This window comes from Aotus nancymaae, unplaced genomic scaffold (genome assembly GCF_030222135.1).
Source record: "Aotus nancymaae isolate 86718 unplaced genomic scaffold, 86718_ANA_hifiasm-v0.15.2.pri h1tg000010l, whole genome shotgun sequence".
Classification (NCBI taxonomy): domain Eukaryota; kingdom Metazoa; phylum Chordata; class Mammalia; order Primates; family Aotidae; genus Aotus; species Aotus nancymaae.
In genome coordinates this window covers 80,129,606-80,143,461 of record NW_026988421.1, presented here as the reverse complement: position 1 = coordinate 80,143,461, position 13,856 = coordinate 80,129,606, and the positions used below count along the sequence as shown (strand labels likewise).

At 39.0% G+C, this 13,856-nt stretch overlaps 1 protein-coding gene across 1 annotated transcript in view; it reads right to left on the bottom strand.

Annotated features, from left to right (window-relative positions):
• LOC135274024 (wings apart-like protein homolog) overlaps positions 1 to 13,856 on the bottom strand; it is an 86,225-nt gene that overhangs the window by 29,857 nt on the left and 42,512 nt on the right. Inside the window, exons 6-9 of the mRNA XM_064374422.1 lie at positions 5,224 to 5,319; positions 3,990 to 4,142; positions 3,591 to 3,727; positions 1,690 to 1,801 (exon numbers count right to left, since the gene is read on the bottom strand). Of these exons, the coding sequence (XP_064230492.1) occupies positions 1,690 to 1,801; positions 3,591 to 3,727; positions 3,990 to 4,142; positions 5,224 to 5,319 (498 nt within the window). The remainder of the gene's footprint in view (positions 1 to 1,689; positions 1,802 to 3,590; positions 3,728 to 3,989; positions 4,143 to 5,223; positions 5,320 to 13,856) is intronic.

The window sequence follows — 13,856 nt, the reverse complement described above, 5'->3', positions numbered from 1 at the left end:
TTATTTATCTATTTATTTTGAAAACAAGTCTCACTCTGTCACTGAGGCTGCAGTGCAGAGGACAATCTCGGCTCACTGCAACCTCTGCCTCTGGGGTTCCAGCAATTCTTGTGCCTCAGCGTCCTGAGTAGCTAACATTACAAGCACGCACCACCACGCCTGGCTAGGTTTTTGTATTTTTAGTAGAGATGAGGTTTCACCATGTTGCCCAGGCTGGTCTTGAACTCCTGCGCTCAGGCAATCTGCCCACCTTGACCTCCCAAAGTGTTAGGATTACAGGCATGAGCCGCCACACTTGGCCAGCACACTCTACTTATACAATCTAAACGTACAATCTAAAAATGCAGAAAGTGAAGTATTTTAGATAAATGTTAATATAAAAAAAGGTCTTACATTTGGGATATTCCAACACTTGAGATACTCTGTTCTTACACTTATTTCAACATACAGAAAATACAACTATCTAAAGATTTAAACTTTGAGCCCCTAGAAGTATAGAAGCGTCAGACCAGGTGTCTGATTAAATGTTTATACAGCAAATTATTTTTGGAAAATAGGATGCCATAGTAAAGGCCATGGGGAACCCACTGCCCTTAAATTACATACTGTAATGCCTTAGTCCCCTGTTAACTACATAATAAAACAAACAAAGTCTCTTTTTTGTTTGTTTTTAAGAGATGAGCTCTCACTAGGTTTCCCAGAATGGATCTGAACTCCTGGGCTCAAGAAATCCTCCCACCTTCGTCTCCAGAGTAGCTGGGACTCCTTGTCCAGCAACTAACTACTTTTTGTTTGTTTTTTTTCTTTTTTTGATACAGAGTGTCTGTCTCCCAGGCTGGAGTGCAGTGGCAAGATCTTGCATCATTGCAACCTCTGACTCCCAGGTTCAAGTGATTCTCCTGCTTCTGCCTCTTGAGTAGCTGAGACTGCAGGTGCATGTCACCATGTTGACCAGGCTCATCTCAAACTCTTGACCTGAGGTGATCCGCCCACTTTGGTCTCCCAAAGTGCTGGGATTACAGGCATGAGCCAAGACGCCTGGCCCAGAAGATGCAGTATTAAATTAATTCTGTATCACCTAATCCATTTTTAGAACATAATTTCTTTAACAAAAATATTGCAAGGCCATCTCAAAATACTACTAATGATAATAATTAGTAATGATGGTTACTTTCTTCTAATTTTGGAAAATATAAACCTAATTACTTTTGTTATGTTTGCTTATTAAGCAAAAACATCAAAGGCAAGGAAAATGAAGAATGCATTCCTTATCACAATGAGGCTATGTTCCAGAGTCAACAATGAACAAAAATGTTTCTAAAAAAGTTAAAGCTACATTTCCAAACCAGTTTTTTTTTTCCATGCATTAGTATCAAATAATACTAACAGATCCTTCTCAGCACTTTCTGATTATTGGGGAAATCATGCTTACAAAATTCAGTATCGGTATGCTACATTAGCCAAGATAACAAAATAAAATTTTAATAGTATAAAATGACAAATTAAGAAAAAACGTTTTCATGAGAAAATAAGTATTAAGCAAAAACTTCTGACCATAAGCACTACAAATTTAGCAAACAAAATGAACTCAATCTATAATTAGGATATATTTGTAGAATATCCAGTGAAGACATTTTTTGATAGCCAAACAGACTAGTAGTTTTCTCAATCTCAGAAAGTTAAAAATACCTGATGGTGCTGGGAATCATCCAAGGTTTTAAAGACCATTGCTACCATCCCATGTGCTCTCAGGTGCATTCGAAAACTGGGCATGGCACATTCAGTAGCCAAGCTAATAACACTAGAAGAAAATAGAGTAGGTTAGGGGAACTGGAAACAGCTAGTACATTAGTTTTTAGTTCGTGTAATACCATAACCAGCAAATAGGAAGGGGGTAAAAGGGTCAAAGCATTGCCCATACATCATCACAATATAAAAACCAGAGACAAAACACATTATTAAAACTATACTGGTGCCTAGTATGTGACTAGGTACACTATATTTTTGAAAAATAACATAATTGTCTTTAGTGCATTCTTTACATTACTACTATCATTAAAAGCTAACCTCAGAGTTACCTTTCATAATACTTCTAATAAAAATTAGAATTAATTACATTTGATTGAATATACTCCAAACCACTCAAAAATTCAATCAGAATTACGGTATTCAATCAATTCATTAGGGAATACAAAAGATCATCTTTTTATTTTGAGCATTTGGGTGTAAATGTAAGCTCTCAGACCACAACATGCTTAAATAAATCTAATTTATTACTTGAACATCAAAGGTAAAAATAACTTAAAAGATTCTTTTTTAAAAATTATGTATCTTCTTTCTGGTATTTTTTTCTTCCTTTTTCTGGAGACAGAGCCTCACCTCACTCTATCATCCAGGTCAAGCCATCCTGCCACGTCAGCCTCCCAAGGAGCTGAAACTACAGGCACATGCCACCATGACGCACTTGTTATTTTTTATTTTTATTTATTTATTTTTTTTGAGACGGAGTTTCGCTCTTGCTACCCAGACTGGAGTGCAATGGCGTGATCTCGGCTCACCGCAACCTCCGCCTCCTGGGTTCAGGCAATTCTCCTGCCTCAGCCTCCTGAGTAGCTGGGATTACAGGCACGCGCCACTGTGCCCAGCTAATTTTTTGTATTTTTAGGAGAGACGGGGTTTCACCATGTTGACCAGGATGGTCTCGATCAATTCACCTCGTGATCCACCCGCCTCGGCCTCCCAAAGTGCTGAGATTACAGGCGTGAGCCACCGCGCCCGGCCACTTTTTATTCTTTATAGACATAGGGTCACATTATGTTGCCCAAGGTGGTCTCGAACTCTTAGGCACATGCAATCCTCCATACTTGGCCTCCCAAAATGCTGGGATTATAGGTATGAGCCACTATACCGGGCAAAAAGATGCTTTAGCATGTTGTTCTTGTTTGTTAACCACTTAAAAACTGAAGCCTATGCTATGCTAAAAAGGCTGTGATCACCCAACTTTCCCTCTATCATGTAGAACCAAATTCTTTATAAAGAAATGGATAGCTCTGGCCGGACGAGGTGACTCACGCCTGTAATCCCAGTACTTTGGGAGATTGAGCAGGTGGATCACAAGGTCAGGAGTTCAAAACCAGCCTGACCAACATAGTGAAAGCTCATCTCTACTAAAACTACAAAAAAGTAGCTGGGCGCAGTGGCTCGTGCCTGTAATCCCAGCTAACCAGCTACTCGGGAGGCTGAGGCAAGACAATCACCTGAACCCAGGAGGTGGAGGTTGCTGCAAGTGGAGATTGTACCACTGCACTCCAGCGGGGGTGACAGTGTGAGAAACGAGAAAAGAGAGGACAGGAAAGAAAAGGAAAGGAAAGGAAGACAGACAGGAAGGAAGGAAGGAAGAAAGGGAGGGAGGGAGGGAGGGAGGGAGGCAGGGAGTGAGGGAGGGCGGGCAGGCGGGCATTTTAACATATCACTGGCTATATATACTATACACATCATAACAAAATTAAAAATGTCTGGCTTTTTGGACAACACATAGTTGAGAAAATTTAATACAGCATGTATATAATTGTAAAATATAAAAGTCTTACCTAAGGCAACGTGTGTTTAGAGGCTGAGTGCTCTTTAAGCCACTTAACAAGTACTCAATGTCATCAGTGAACTCTTGATTTTCACCAAATTCTACGACATCATTGAAGTGCTTCACGTGCTGAACAACAGTATATAACTGCCAAGAAAAAAAAAGTTCACCCCTTTTTATCTATGAACTATTTAAATCTGTGGGCTCACTGTACTTTATCTAAGTGCATAAAATAGTTTGTTAGATGGCAACAAAAATATTTTTAGAACAATGACGATGGTAGGACAAAAGAAGTTTGTGGTTCAAAACTGAGTATCAGTATACTGATATTTGTTGAAGATATTAAAAGGCTAAGCGTTACATACAAAAATCTATCAACATGCAGTAAACACTGTATATGGCTGCTTACTTCTTTGTCTTCTCGTCTGCATTTCAGTGCAGTAACTATATCTTGGTAGGGCTGAGTAGGTATTGTCACAGTTTTTATCACTTTGGATGGTGGCGCAGGAGCCTTAAAAACTCCATCATCTTTTTGATTTGGTTCCTTTGAAGACAGCCTCACCTATTAATAAAGGTATTAAATTAGTTGTTCTAAATAAATATACAAAAATAGGAACATCTCATCTATCTGGCAAATTCAGCTTCAAAAAAGTAAATAAAGCTTTTTTTAAAAAAAGGGGGAATGGGGAGGCCTCTCAAAGGTCTTTAGGAATATTTTCAATTCCATGCACTAACAGGTAAGACATACAGAAGAACCACTCAAGGATTCTTTCTGGTCTTTTTAAAACTTTTTATTTCACACAATTTGTTGTCTCTAGTACCATGAGAAAGACTACAGAACCACAACTGCATGCAAAAATAGCTTTCCTAAGCAGAAACGGACAGGACAGAAAAACTAGAGTCAAAAGAATTTTAACATCACAAGAGTGTGAAATAGTTTAGGGCAGAAACAAATAGCTGTAACAGGAGCATGATATATTACTACTAATATACAAAATGATTTCTTTATACTATCAAAAGGAGTCTAATCAGTTTACGAAGACAGGGAACTGTACATTATGTATTAGAAAAACTTCTATCCCCAAATTATTTGTTGCTATAAAGAACTAATTTACCTGATAACCCCAGATGACTGAAGCTTTACTGTTAACCTAGAAATCATGTATGATACTATCAGTCATTCTGGAGAAAACAAGTTGCTAAGAATCTTTTCCCTAATGTTTTGGATTGAAAAGTATTACTGGAATACAGAAAGAAATTTGCCTCTGAAAAGCAAATTAAGCACGGAAAGCCACTTAGAAATATATACAGGATGCAATATACAATATACCTCTTATACAAACATCAAATATGGACAATCTTGCTCTTCAGCACTAAATACTATGAATTCCATGAAATGTGGGTCAGGAGGTCTTATTTTTTCTGGCTTTCATTTTTAACCTAGCAGCACTAGAATTTCTGCTATCTTACCGACAACCCTCAGTTTTCCAATGAATTAAACTGAAACTACTGTTTTAGTGAGGAAAGTCAAAATAAACTGTTAAATAGGGAAGTCAAAGATTTACAAATTGTGAATTAAAAGAGTAACTGCTTAATTTATAGCTTATTAAAAAACACAAAATAAGTAAGTACAGTTCACTTACTGTGACACTCTGAGGTTTTACTACTGGTGGCCCAGGCAGTTCTTCTGAATCTGGATGATTCCAATGTCTGGCATTATATACAGCTTTTGTGGGTGACTAGAGAAATGAGAGAAAGATCAACTGCTTCCATCCTTATAAACGACTCTCAATAAACTAAAAATCATAAAGAATAATTTATATGCATAAATGTGTATCCTAGAAACAGAAGGACATAATTCCCATTCCCATGCCATTAGCAAATATAATCACTGTAGGACTAGGTCACAGTATCGGCAATTAGTGCTCTGAGCAACTATGACTGACCAAGAAAAGATGGCACTTGAAAGTAAACCTAGGCAGGGCATGGTGGCTCATGTCTGTAACCCAGTACTTTGGGAAGCCAAGGCGAGTGGATCACTTGAGGTCAGGAGTTTGAGACCAGCCTGGCCAACATGGTGAAACTATCTCTACTAAAAATAACAAAAAAATAGCTGAGCCTGGTGCTGCACGCCTGTAATTCCAGCTACTTGGGAGGCTGAGGCAGGAGAATCACCTGAACCTGGGAGGCAGAGGTTGCAGTAAGCTGACATTGATCCACTGTACTCCAGCCTGGGAGACAGAGTGAGACTCCATCTCAAAAAAAAAAAAAAGTAAGTAAACCTGTTGCTAGGCTTGTCCTGACTAACTATAATCAACACATTTAATTCAACATGGGCTGGGCATGATGGCTCATGCCTGTAACCCCAGCACTTTGGGAGAGTGAGGCAGAAAGATCGCTTGAGTCCAGGAGTTTGAGACCAACCTGGGTGACAAAGCAAGACCCCATCTCAAAAAATTAAAAAAAAAAAAAAAAGTAATGATGATAATAATAGTTCAACATGTTCTTTGGCAAAACTTTATTCTTCATACTACTGATTCATGCCTCACAATCTTCCAATCTTCCAACAACGGGAATCCAGCAGTTTATGACAGATAATGCAGTCATTTAAAGCAAACCACTGCAGCCAGATGGATGCTACCGCTCAAAAGTTCTCAATTCTGTTTAGAATACATATACCACATATTCCAAAAGTACCATGTAATAACATACACGATTTCTGCAGCAAAATGTCACACTAAGCAGGACAAAGATGTAAAGTCTCTCACATCAATTCAGGTTATTGTGCTGCCCTATCAATTTACTTAAACTTATAGGGGGGATTTTCAGTTTTAACACTGAATTTCAGAATTGAGAACAGATGACAGTAAACCTACAAAATCAAATCAAGGAAAAGAACAAAACCCTCACTTTCAATAGAAAATGCAGAATTACAAAGATTGACAAGACAGAAAGGTAACGCCTCATTCTGTCTATCTTCTACAAAAGTGATGTTAAATTATGTTCTGAAGTTCAAATAAATGGTGTGGTCATAAACCATTTCTTTCTTTCATAAACAGATGTTCTTTCATAAATGGAGAAATTTTCTGTTTATGAAACTAATCTTATTTTCAGTACAACACAGAAATAAGTGGAAAAATAGTATTTCAAGACTGTCCATAAATCCACATTAAAAAAGCAGCTATCTCTCCTTACTAGTTGCAGTGAAGCAACACAATTAGCATTAAGCATTAGTGTGACCTAATGGTTAGCTTTTTATATACCATCTTTAAGTAAGGCAGAAAAACCTCATTTGTATTATGTATACAGACCCATCACTCTTATATGCCAGTTTGCATAATATGATGATGCATTAGCAATCCGAAACAATTTATGCAGTCACGCAATGACTCAAACTGGTTTCCTGAGGCACAACACATAACGTGGACACAATTTTATGTGACTAAAACCTACCTCTCTATTCCTTCCACTCTTATCAAAGACCAGCTATATAACGTGTGCGTCTGCTAGCTATGGATCCCTGATTTGAACTACCATTAGTACCGCATGCATACTCAGAGCCCAGGCTTTGGTAACAGCCTTTTGGTAAGAACAAGGGCCTTAAAGCTCAAGCATTTTATTTCTTTTTAGAAAGCATTGACTAGGCCAGATGCACTGGCTGACACCAATAAGTGCAGCACGCCTGTAGTCCTAGGCAGGAAGATCACTTGAAGCCAGTTGTTCAAGACAAGCCTGGGCAACAAAGCAAGACCCTATCTCTAACAAAAAATAAAACAAATAAAATTTAAAAAACAAAAAGAAATTAAAAAAAAAAAAAGCACTGATGGCTCGGTGCTGTGGCTCACACCTGTAATACCAGCACTTTGCGAGGCCGAATCACCTAAGGTCAGGAGTTCAAGACTAGCCTGGCCAACATGGTGAAACCCCGTCTCTAACAAAACAAACGAACAAACAAACAAACAAAACAACCAAAAGCACTGACTACAGGTAATAATCTAGCTACCTAGTTCCATAGCTAACAAAATACTAGGGTGGCTCAAAGTTCTAAATTAAAACACTGTAAGGAATACCTGAAAGAGTATCTGCCTTATAAGTATTGAATACTATTGATAATAATTGTTATTTGATGATGTGCTGCTCAGTTTAAGTCTAATACATTTGTAAGAAAACAGAAATACATAGCCTAACTAACTATTAAAGAATATGATAAACAAATAGGATAACTGATGTGTCTACAATAATAGGATAACTCATCTCAAAACTCCTTGAAGCATAATGGTATATGACTGAATAGCTTATATTAAAAGGTCATATTAAAGGAACATTTGGTTATGCTGTTGAACAAGGCGATTTAGTAACACTATTAGATTTAAAGCTTTTGATGATGCTTTACCATTTTAATACTAATAAGCAATATAAAGGGAAGAAGTCCAATAAGAACTTTTTCTTGACTCTTACTTCAATTACAAGACTAATATAGGACTTACTAAGGGAGGAGGGATACTGGAGACACATCCTTCTAACTAAAAATTAAAATAAGTAATATCTGTATATGGCTAACATACACACATGGCAGAGAGCGGAAGAAACAGGGAAAGAGAAAAAGGAACACTGACTGAGCTTTTTCCATCATTCCAAAACAGTACAATAATTCCACATGCTCATAAGTGAATTGTGTATGTGAAGCACACAACAGTGGTATGTCACATACTAACTTCAGTCAATGAAAGTGATTGTGTGTGTACATGTAAAAATAACATACAGCAATCAACTTTCCATGGAAAATCAAAAATCACCCTTACCATTTAGCAACCTAGCTAAATGTTAACAGCATCATTCTGATTGCATCACCAGGCTTGTCTTTAATCTTGTTAATTTTACTCTGGTTTGAAAAGCCAATACAGGGCCAGGCACAGTGGCTCCAGACTATAATCCGAGCATTTTGGGAGGCTGAGGCAGGTGGATCATTTGAGCTCAGGAGTCAGAGACTAGCCTGACCAACATGGTTAAACCATCTCTACTAAATACATAAACTTGGCCAGGCATGGTGGCGGGTGCCTGTAATGCCAGCTACTTGAGAGGCTGAGGCAGGAGAATCGCTTGAACCCAGAAGGCAGAGGTTGCAGTAAGCCAAGATTGTGCCATTGCACTTCAGCCTGGGCGACAAAAAAGTGGCTCACGATTGTAATCCTAGCATTCTCGGAGGCCACGGCAGGCGGATCACATGAGGTCAGGAGTTCAAAATCAGCCTGGCCAACATTGTGAAACCCCATCTCAAATAAAAATATTTTTAAAGTTAGTGGGGTGTGGTGGTGGGCATCTGTAATCCCAGCTACTCAGGAGGCTGAGGCAGGAGAATTGTTTGAACCACGGAGGCAGAGGTTGCAGTGAACACAGATCCCGCCATTACATTCCAGCCTGGGCAACAAGTGTGAAATTCAATCTCAAAAAAAAAAAAAAAAAAGAAAGAAAGAAAGAACGAAAGAAAAAAAAAAGAGAAGAACAGCAGATACAGCAAATAAACCAGATTCCTAAACTTTTTTTCTGTGTTAAAAAAAAAATCTGTGGCTAGGCGTGCTGGCTCTCACCCGTAATCCCAGCACTGTGGGAGGCCAAGGCAGACAGATGGCTTGAGCCCGGAGTTTGAAACAGCCTGTGTAACATGGTGAAACTCGGTCTCTACAAAAAATAGAAAAATTAGCTTGGCATGGTGGAATGTGCCTGTGGTCCCAGCTACTCTAGAGGCTGAGGTGGGAGGATCACCTCCTGAGTCCAGGAGGTAGAGGCTGCAGTGAGCCAAGATCATACCACAGCACTCCAGCCTGGGGGACAGAGCAAGATCCTGTCTCCACAAAAAAGGGTGGATTATGTTTGCTATACAAATTAGTAAGAAAAATACTTATAACAAAATAAGCAAAAAGTTTGTAAAAAGAACATTCGAAATATTCAGAACCATTTTAGCATACTTCAATACTAGTAATCTTAAATATATTATTCTTTTGTATTCAGTGCTCTGGGGCATGATAAGCAAGAAAAACCTCAAAAGTGACATTCCATTAAAGCTAAGGAAAAAAATATTCCAGTGATAAACTGAAGGGGCATTTCTCCATGAGAGAGAATATAGCTTCTATAAATACAATGGATAAAAATTGGTTTTTATACCACCACCAAGGTTGTGGTTAAAAGACTGGATTGCTGAATCACAACTATAAACCAGAGGAAAAGGCTGGGCACGGTGGCTCATGCCTGTAATCCCAGCACTTTGAGAGGCTGAGGTGAGCAGATCACTTGAGGTCAGGAGTTTGAGACCAGACTGGCCACCATGGTAAAACCCTGTCTCTACTAAAAATACAAAACAATTAGCCAGGCCTGGTGGCACACGTCTGTAACCCCAGCTACCCCGGGAAGGCTCAGGAAGAAGAACTGCTTGAGCCCGGGAGATAGAGGTGGAAGTGAGTTGAGATTGCACTACTGTACTCAGCCTGGGTGACAGAGTGACACACCAGCTCAGAGAGGAGAAAACAAAAACAAGAAAAAAAACACCAGAGGAAAGGAAGCATTCCTTCCTCAAAAGCTAAGAGGAAGTGACAACACGATGTTATCCCCCACTGGACTGCTCATAAAAGGGGGGAAAAAGGAATTTTTTAAGCCATAAATACTTCATAAACAATAAGAGCAAATTTATTTATACATTTTAAAAACTATGTGCTACATGAAGACAAAAATAGTAAGCTGATTAGAATTCATCCAGCCTTACCCACCGAAGGATAACACCAGTAATTCAATCAGCATGAAGTACAACTAAATGAACTCTGAAGAAGTACTGCACGAATAACCGTGTGTGGATGTGTGCACGGTACTTTAGTGGAAATTCAAAAGGGGAAAGAAGAAAACAAAACAATCTCGATTTGGATTTTTAAAAATTTCATTACAGAGGCTGGGCGTAGTGGCTCACACCTGTCATCCCAGTGCTTTGGGAGGCCAAGGCAGGCGGATCACTACATCAAGAGTTCAAGACCAGACCGGCCTGGCTAACGTGGTGAAACCCTGTCTCTCCTAAAAATACAAAACGTAGCCAGGCATGCTGGTGTGTGCCTTCAATCTCAGCTACTCGGGAGGCTGAGGCAGGAGAATTGCTTGAACTGGGACTCAGGAGGTGGAGGCTGCAGTGAGCACAGATCATGCCGAAGCACTCCAGCCTGGGCTACAGAGCAAAACTCCATCTCAAAAAGAAAAAAATTCTTTACAAGTCTTTTATAAAAGACAATTTGAATCAGATGCAGGAGAGGAAAGTCTTACAAAGAATCTTTTAGCTCTCTACAACTCCCTTTTAAGCATAATAATACAATCTCAAATTGTCTTAAACTATAAAAAATGTAACACATGTTAAATATTCCGAGTATTGAATTATTTGAGGGAAGACTAGAGAAATTCCTAAATTAAAGCCAACAGCATCTGTACTATCAAGAACTAGAAATTGTAATATGCAATATGCAACACTGTGTGGAGAATCTAATCCACAGCTAACAGCAAGAAATAAAGCTGCAAAGTACTTCTTCTCTGCCTGAATCAATTACCTACTACAGGTAGTAACAACTTTTAAAAAGACAGCTGCTTTTTTTTTTTTTTTTTTTTTTTTTTTTTGAGATGGAGTTTTGTTCTTGTTGCCCAGGCTGAAGTGCAATGGCGCGATCTCGGATCATCGCAACCTCCACCTCCTGGGTTCAGGCAATTCTCCTGCCTCAGCCTCCCGAGTAGCTGGGACTACAGGCATGTGCCACCATGCCCAGATAATTTTTGTATTTTTAGTAGAAACGGGGTTTCACCATGTTGACCAGGATGGTCTCGATCTCTTGACCTCGTGATCCACCCACCTCGGCCTCCCAAAGTGCTGGCATTATAGGCGTGAGCCACCACGCCAGGCTGACAGCTGCCATTTTTATGAAGAAATTGTCAGTTCCTTTCTTCATGAAGAACAACGCACACCACTACCCTGAGTATAACTTCAAAAGTGTAACTAGTAGCCACAGTTTTATAAAATAAAAGATATAACTTTTACTACATAAAAGTTATAAAAATAAAAACCCAGAAGCTATAAGTATCTTGAGACAACACCTGTGATTAGGGAATATCCATTCTACCCTTCCTTTAAGAACATTTAGCTGGACACACGCTCACAAAGATTTTTCAACATCTTAATGCTTGTATGGGCATGTCACTAAGCTGTAGTCAATGACATGTGAAGAGAAGTGAGGTACACCTTCTGGGTCCTGGCTTCTAGGGAAGGTTCATTGCCTCGCCTTCCAGTTCTATCTTAGTCAAGAGTCTAGAAATGGCAGAACACTACCACACAAGGGATGCCTGGGTCCCCTACACTGCAGCAGTTTGAAAACTGTCCAGATATAAACAACCAGAGTCTGGTAAGCCAGAGAAAAATAAGCTATCTATTAAAAACTATTTTGGGATTTCTTTTACAACATCTGAACTAAATCCTAAGACACCACCTTTGAACAACAGTAAAATTGAGATTACAAACAAATAATAATAGGACATGCTGAAAGTATAAAATTTTGGCAATACTGGATGTGAGTAAACTATGCACATATAACAATAAAAAGAAACAACTTAAAAGATATAATCAGTCAAGGTGTAAGAGAATGAAGAAAGACAGAAACTAAAGGAGAAAATAAAACCTAAAACCAACTTTTTAGAATTATAAAAATATATACTAAGAAAGACCTATATGAACTGATACAAAGTGATTTCCAAGAAATACTATTCAATTTTAAAGGAGAAACAGTGCAAAAGAACACAATAGATGCTACTTTTTATGTAAGAAAAAAAATTTTTTTAATTAAATTTTATTTTTTTTGAGATAGAGTCTCGCTTTGTCACCCAGTCTAGAGTGCAGGGGTGCGATCTCAGCTCACTGAAACCTCTGCTTCCCAGGTTCAAGTGATTCTCCTGCCTCAGCCTCTCAAGTAGCTGGGACTACAGGCGTGTGCCACCACGTCCGGCTAATTTTCTCTACCTTCAGTAGGGAGATGGGGTTTCACCATGTTAGCCAGAATGGTCTCGATCTCCTGACTTCGTCATTCGCACACCTCGGCCTCCCAAAGTGCTGGGATTACAGGCGTGAGCCACTGTGCCCCCCTTTTTTTTATTTTTTTAAGTCAGAGTTTCACTCTTCTTACCCAGGCTGGAGTGCAATGGTGTAATTTTGGCTCACTGCAACCTCTACCTCCCAGGTTCACGCGATTCTCCTGTCTCAGTCTCCTGAGTAAGCTGGGATTACAGGCATGTGCCACCACACCCAGCTAATTTTGAACTTTAGTAGAGACAGAATTTCTCCGTGTTTGTCAGGCTGGTCTCGAACTCCCAACCTCAGGTGATCTGCCCACCTTAGCCTCCCAAAGTGCTGGGATTATAGGCTGAGCCACTGCACCCAGCTGAAAAATTTTAAAGTCTGCTTATTTTTATATAAAATAGAAAAACAGAAATAAAAACAGAAAACAATAAAATTGGTTCTTTACAAGGGTGGATGACAGACTAGAACAGCTCTCAGATGAAGACCTCATTAAACTTACCTTCTTAGTTTTGTCTTTTATAACGTTGTACATTTAAAAAAAAAAAAAAAAAACAGTAAGAATGGAAAGGGAAAACATCACCGTTACGTAAATCAAACCAGAACAAAGAAACCTACTCATATTTCACATGGACAGCAAATACTGTGAAGACAGACAAACCACCCATCTCACTGACCAACCAAGAGGCAGGCAGGCAGAAATAATCCCAAGTAATTTGTGCACACATTATTTGACTTTATACCCTCAATCGTGGCAGGGTGGAGTAGGGCAGGTGCAGAACTGCCAAACAATTCCTAAACATTTTTGTAGAGTTACTTATTATAGTGGAATGGGCGAAGCAATTCTGTACCTATTTAGGTATATTATTAAAGGTTGAGTAAATGTGCTGCTGTTGTTCACTGTGAAAAAGACAGAAGGCAAGAAAGAACCCTGGGTTCTCACTGTGAAAAAGACAGAAGGAAAGAAATCCTGTGAGGATGCATTGATACCGTAGGTATCAGTGTGAATTCATGATTTCTAGATCATTTATGTGCATAGGCATGAATCCACATATATATGTGAAGGTATATTTATATGTGAATATACATGTATGTATGTAATATACGTATACATGCATGTTTCCTATGCCTGTTTGCTAAAAGGGCCAAGAAGCAAAGAGCACACCTAGGGCCCATTATCATAGTCTCCAG